This window comes from Paramisgurnus dabryanus, chromosome 1 (assembly GCF_030506205.2).
Source record: "Paramisgurnus dabryanus chromosome 1, PD_genome_1.1, whole genome shotgun sequence".
NCBI lineage: Eukaryota > Metazoa > Chordata > Actinopteri > Cypriniformes > Cobitidae > Paramisgurnus > Paramisgurnus dabryanus.
Genome location: NC_133337.1, coordinates 35,145,886 through 35,153,158, shown reverse-complemented (window position 1 = coordinate 35,153,158; position 7,273 = coordinate 35,145,886). Strand labels below are relative to the sequence as shown.

Sequence of the window (7,273 nt, the reverse complement as noted above, 5' to 3'; positions counted from 1 at the left end):
AACAGCTGTAACAATGACATGCATATTTAAATATGGTTGTTTTGGGGTTTTCCATAGATAGTTATACAGAATATTTTGGTACTCTTTTTCATGCAAATACACGCGGTAAACTAATTAATTATTATCTTTAATAATATCCAGGAAATCAGATCTGCTTGGGTTTTAAAAAGAAACACAACTGGCTTTTGACAGTTTGTTATAAATTCTGTTTTATTTTGTCATGCTCACTACTTGCGCATTTTTATTTATACAAATAATATTTACCACCAAAAATAATAGATTTATACAATTGCAGCAGTACTTAGATCAGTGTTTATTATGTTTCCATTGGAAACACACACGCACCATCTACGTGACACAACCAACGCCCCTAAATAAATTATTTTTTTTAAAGCATTTTTTTTTTTCAATTTAATTAACTTGTCGCTTGCTCTATTATTGGCCTGATAAAAACTAATCATACTACAAATACGAAAACCTTTGAAAAACATTAAATAGGTGTGTTTGACTTCATGCGGCGCTGCAGGAACCGACAGGCGGATGACGTCAAAGTACCGCGAGAGCGAATCGAAATTAGACTTCTACGACTCGCTCTCGCGGTACTTTGTCGGTTTTTGCAGCGCCGAATGAGGTCGAACGAGGAATCTCTGACGCATCCTCCAAAACGCATTCCTATTGGTCCAGAGCAAGTTAGGCGAGCCTCGTTTTCGCCAGGGCTACCGCGCATGCGTGTTGCCTGCCGACGCGTCACTGCGCATTCAATATGGACCCGACGGTGAAGCGGTAGCGTCCTACGCCTCTGCGAGTCGTGTTTATATTCGTACATTATGATTTAACATCTCTGAAAAGAAAACGCTCCGGTTAACCGGAGAAAACATACAATGTATCGCGTCCGTAATCCAACCCCCGTCCTCTGATAAGTGATTGAGAGTGGATGAGACCATGGCTGGATTGATCAAGAAACAGATACTGAAACATCTCTCCAGGTCAGTGACACCTTCATGGGATTAACGTGCGTCTCGATACGGGCTTAACGTAAGCTTTCCGTGGGTTGAGCTTGGGTTCAGACGTGCTGATGTGGCTGTGGTGGATGACACAGTCAGATGAACACGACCGGGGCTGTTTGACAGCTTGCCAGAGAAGTGCAAATCTGATATCAAAACATTAATCGGGTGTCATTCGTGTCTCTTGCTTAACAAGTCTGTCTGCTTTGGTCTGTTTTATCGTAATTTAACCAGCATGTCTTATCGAAGAAATCATCTTATAAATGTCTGTATGGTCTCTCTTGAACGCATTTATTATTCTGTACATGTAGATTAGATCTTTAGTGGATTCACATAATGTTGATGCCGGTTTATTGCCATGACAGCTTGACCCCATTTCTAGTCATAGGGAGAATCAGCTTGATCATCAAACATCTATCCTTATAACACCCAACTGCACTAACACCACCAATACCAAGATGTTTATTTGCTTGCATTGTGTTCCTATAAGTTAATTTGTATACCATTGCATTAGCAAGGCAAACGTCATGGGTTTGACCCCATACTGATATTTATACCGTAGCTTGAATACAGAGGTTTTTTTTTGCATAGAAATGAATGCAAAAGGTTTTAAGACCACTGATCTCAAAATGTTTCCCCATCTATGGTGACTCCCGGCCTACTATACTCATTGCTCATATGTGGTGGCACTTTGGATGCGTATTAAACAGATCACCTTTGTTTATTCCCCCACAAGTCTGTAACTGGTCAGATCTGCTCAGCTTGTTGTGGAAACTTATACCAAGTTTAGGTGGATTGTGGCATGAGGGCTTGGTTCAACAAAAAACACGGTTTCACAATTGTCGGCGGGTGCACATTGTGCCAAATGGTTTCACTGTTGTGAGCCATTGTTGTGGCAGTTCTTAAAGCCGACCTCCCTGCATTATTTATTCTCTCAGTGGAGTGAGTCCAGATGAAATAGTACACCTGTTCATTCGAAATGACAATGAGGACGTTTGGTGATGTCTTGTGCCACAAAGTTCCTCATTCTTGTATGTTTGTTAAAGGAGTAGTCCACTTTATAGATGGGGCCCATTGACTTACCATAGTATTTTTTTTCCTACTATAAAAAGTCAATGGACCCCATCTTTAAAGTGGACTACTCCTTTAAACAATAGCTTGGGTCCATGATGTTGACCAGTCAGTTTGATTAGGTAAAGAGTGACGTATAGCGTAGACCTTGAGGCGGGACTTTAACTTTTATACGAGACTTGTATAAGTGGACCTGTCAGGTTCGGCAGCATTCTGGATTTCTTGAGAAACCATGACGCCCCAGGCCTCTGAAAAATAGATGTCATAGTCTGTGGACCTTGACTTGTAGTTTATGGTGTGCTGAATTTATTTACTTGCTCAGACTTTGACCTACACAAAATCAAGTTCCTGCTTCTCTTGCAATAACAGTTTTTACAAACTGTGTATAGCCTCATTGTAGTTATAGCTTATCAGACACTTAGTGTTTGCAGTGTCTGTGATAATGTTTAAATCTTAATCATGCATCCAACTTGGATGCCCTCTGGAGCTGTGATTGAAGCTGTAGGCAGTTGTCAGAGAAATGAAACTTGCTTGGCTTGTATTTCCAGTTTTTTGTGGCCCCCATTTTAGGGGAATCACATTGCCTCTCTTTCTCTTTTTTTAGTGATTGCCTAATCTCAGGAGGTAGTCATTGCGACTGTAATTACTCCTGTAGGTGGAAATTAGTCAGACACAGCATAAACACCAGTAAGAAAAAGCCACATTAACCATTTCAGCCATAGTTTAATCTTTAATATTGGGGTTGGCCAGCAGGTTGGAAACTTATCTTTCCCAAACCGGGCTCATCTTAGTCCCAGACTAAAATGCATGTTTGAGCTGGCTTCATTAAAAAACATCTTGCACTGACATATATCAGTTCCATTGTTTTTGGTAAGGTATGATTGTAAAACTGACTTAAATGTCCTAATATAACCAAGTCCTAGTCATGGATTAATAACCCTGTCTGCCAGGAAACTGCCCCTTAATGTTTATGACATTTACTTTGTGACATTTACCTATCAATTCATTTAGTAAATGAATGAAACACAAAAGCATGTTTATGAATATTTCTTTGCATAAAATTAAATTTTTGTGGCTTTAAATCTATTATTTTCAGCAAACCATCTTGATACTTCTAGGTATTTCTGTGGGAAAATGAATAAAATATTGACTCATCATGCACTGCACGCATTTTTATCAAATCAGATCTCTCTGAGATGACACTCCAACAATATCACTTGCAACCAGCTACCAAGACTTATCCTGTAGTTTATTTATTATAGGGATGTGCGTTTGTGTCACTTTTTCAAGTAATCAATAGGTCTGAAAAACAAGCACTCAAATAATTGTGGGCGGGGAAAATATTTTTATTAAAAACACTTTAAAAAAATGTATGTTGAAAAAACTACGACAAAAATGAACACATACTAGATTATTAATTAATTCAATGTTTTTTAATACAGAAATAGCTGCGTGAAGTGAAACTAAAGGGTTATTAAACACACCAAACTACTATATGACACACTGTATGTGATATTAATCAGCTTTGATACAACATAAAAATATATTATGCAACGTGCATCTAACTGCACTAGGGATGTGCATTTATGTCATTTTTTCATTTCGATTAATCCATAGGTCTGAAGAACGAGTACTCGATTAACTGGGGGCGGGGCAATCAAAGGGGCGGGGCGTACATGTCATGGTGAAAATGAAAATATTTTTATTAAAAACACTCAAATAAAACTTAATTTCGAAGAAACTATGACAGGACAATGAAAACATTCTAGATTTTTAACGAATTAAATGTTTTTAACAGAAACCTCTAACAGGAAATGAATGCGTGATGAAGTGAAACCAAAGCGTCAATAAACACAAATCAAAGCGCTTTCTATATGACGCACTCTACATAATATTAAGCCTTTATACAACATTAATGTACAATGTGCATCTATCTGCATAAAATGCAAGACTTCAACTAAGTTTTCAACTAAGTTATGTACAGAAAGTTTAACTCCCTTTGTGGATGTGCATAATAAACAGCGCGCTTTTAAACACATCCAGTCAAAGCACAAGCTTCATAACATTAAGCAGCTTTAAGTGTTTTGCTATCATTTTAGCAATTACTGTAGCTGTGTCGTGTCGTCCCCTTACCTCAGTCAAGATGTAATGTTAATGCTCGTATGGCTCTCTGGTATCTCTTGACATTTGATGTTTAAATATGAGATGATAACCCATTGAACTTTTGACGGCGCTGTACATTTTGCACCTGACTGACTGTATTTCCGAAAATCACGGCATCCTTTTAAACCATAGTGCCTCAGTGATGTGAGTTGTGGCCGGCTTCACGGGATCGGCGGGCTGCCACGCATTGCGCGGATCGGCTGGTTGCTGCGGCACGGTCACCCATCTCCAGACCCAGTCTTTACTACCACATGTGCTTGTAACGCTAACCAGACATCCAAATGCCGCCATATCAACAATAAATAAATAATCCCACATGATCATCGTTTTCGTGATCGATCATTGATGCCACGTTCGAGTACTCGAGCAATCGAGTACTCGTGCCCATCCCTAATCTGCACAAAACGCAAGACTTAAATTAATTTATGTACTGAACATAAAGTTTAGCTCCAGTATGGATGCACATCATAACCATAATGCTGGGTACACTACACAACAAACGTGAACCATCGCGTTCCTCGCTCCTTACTCATGGGATTTTACCCGTTAACTAACTTGTATTGCATTTTTTATTTATTACAAATAAATGTAAACTGATTATATAAATTATATTTTCACCTCCAGACACTTCCGTAAAAAATGTTGAAGTGTCTTTAAAACAAGACCAAAATTAGGCCTCTAGTCCAAAAAAAGGAGTTATATTAATTTGAAAGTGTACGTCACCTTTTCACCCCCCCACACTCAAAAAGGTCTGCGCCAGTTAAGGGTTAATTTCATGTCATGTGAATTTTTCGCTAGAGTTGAATATTTTCAACTTCCCACAAAGATGCGTTTGAGGTGAAATTGTGTGTTTTTTGCTAAAAAAGTACTGCCCAATTCGCATCGCTCCGTTTGAGTTTGTGTCTGTTCGTGTCTTTGCATTGACTTAATCTACTCGCACAAATTATAGAATTTGCTTTGGTTTGTATGTCCCATAACATTGTGTTTTTTCGCTTTTGAATCATGGAATTGATGTCATATGACAACACGACATCAAACACGCCCCCAGTCTTTACTATGAACCACATGCGCTCGTAACACTAACCAGTCAGCCCTCCAAATGCCGCAATAACCACAAAATTAAATAAATAAACCCACTTGATCATCGTTTTATGATTGATTGTCAACTCCATGTTCAAGAACTTGAGTACTCATCCCCATCCCTAGAACATTGAACATTAGCAGCCCAAAATGCTATCGGTTCGAACCCCACACTGTCGGGAAAAAATGGTCAAAAATGGCTGTCACTGGGGCGCTACCCTCTCGAAAAGTACATATTTGCACCTAAAGAGTTCATAATAGTACCTCAAAAGTGTATAATGGCACCAAATGTATACAAATCTGTACCCAAATGGAACATATTAGGACCGTTTTAAAGGCCCAGTGACAGCTTGGGATCATTTTTTGACCATTTTTATCTGACAGGGAGCACATATACTGATGAAATGTGTACTTTTGCAAAGTCACTTTGGATAAAAGCGTCGGCCAAATACAAATAATGGTTCTTGTCTGCAGTGTAATGACACGTTTGGTGTATGAAAGTATGCACAGACTTCCTGTTTCAATAGGAAATATATATAAACAGGAAAGAAAACAGCTAAAAGCAATGTAGAAAATTTCCTTTACCGTAACTGTTTTTATTTTTAATGAGCTGTTTTGCGAGATAAGCATAATGTAGCATCTTTCTTTCGATATATTAAGGTCTGTTTCCTTACTGATACTTTGACTCAAAATAGAACCAGGACTTTGTTCCAGATTTTAAGGTCAAACTTTGAACAAACTTTTGCATGAAATGAAGTGAAACCATGTGCATCTCATAGGATTTTCCCTTATTGCTTTGACCTAAAAACAATCAGCCAATAGAAAATTGGCTGATCTCACCTGTCCGCACCCATAAATCGTATACTGCAGAAGGCTTGTTGTCGACTTCGCCTTTTATCTGAATTTTTTAAAAGCATTACAAAATAGTCAAATAATATACAAAATCATGGTTTACAAGAAGTTGTTACTAGGGCGATACCAGAATGATACATATTAGGACCTTTTTAAAACTTTTGTACCTTTATTTTTAAGAATGTAGGAATAGCTTTAGAATGCATTGCTAATACACTATTCACGATATTCAGCTATTATCTCAAGGGTTTGCTCTTCTTTACAGATGGATACATTACTTCAAGTCCTCAAAGGAGTTAAATAATTAAATGTTTTATTGGGCACATGCCCAGTAGGTCTCTGTTAAAAGGCATCAGAGAGGTTATATGCAATATGGCGTGGGCAGAATTATATTTGTAGATTAAATAAGAGCAATAACATCTTCTGTCAGGAGAAAAGCCCTCAATGATGTTTCCTGCTGTTTTTTGAAAAGTGCTGATGACGCCGAGACTGCCGTCCTTCCTCAGCTGTTTTCTTAAAAGACTCCCATCGGCCGCTTGATCATTTCAGATTTGGTTTTGTTGAATGCTCCTTTATTGATCGAGACTTGTTTAAAACCTTGTGCTGACAGGCAGTGGATATTCATGCTGACTGCATGGAGCTCTCAGTACTGCTATAATAATGAGACTTGTGTTGAGAAACTCCACAACTGTGTGTTGTTGTCCCAAGCTATTGACTAGATGCCAGGCTGTGTTTGTTTCTATGTGTCTCTTTGTGACTTTTACAGAGGGCTTTCAAGGGCCCGTCTAAAACTGTGTGAATAACTGCTGTGTTTGGGCATTTCTGTGCCCTCCTTACTGTGTCCTTGGTGTACGTGAAGCATTAGATTAGTATGGCATATAAATTGGACATGATTTCCTTCAAGCAACTCATTCACGAGATGCCACTTTTTGAAATGTACGCAGTGAATGGAAAGAGCCGATCACTAATGTGGTATTTAACTGAAGATAAAATCTGCATTCAAACAAGCTGTTTGCTGCAACCTACATGCTCCGCAAGGCATTAGTGGTGCAAGATATATTGAAATCAGTGAAATATCCCAATGGTTTGCAATAACTATGGCT

General features: G+C 38.5%; 1 protein-coding gene across 3 annotated transcripts in view; it reads left to right on the top strand.

The window, feature by feature from the left end:
* The first annotated feature begins 769 nt into the window (after window positions 1-769).
* The window catches only part of bltp3b (bridge-like lipid transfer protein family member 3B), a 37,946-nt gene continuing 31,442 nt past the window's right edge, over window positions 770-7,273 (top strand). For all 3 annotated transcript variants that reach the window (XM_073814744.1, XM_073814743.1, XM_073814742.1), the window contains exon 1: window positions 770-986. In XM_073814744.1, the coding sequence (XP_073670845.1) occupies window positions 943-986 (44 nt within the window). In that variant the 5' untranslated portion in view covers window positions 770-942. The remainder of the gene's footprint in view (window positions 987-7,273) is intronic.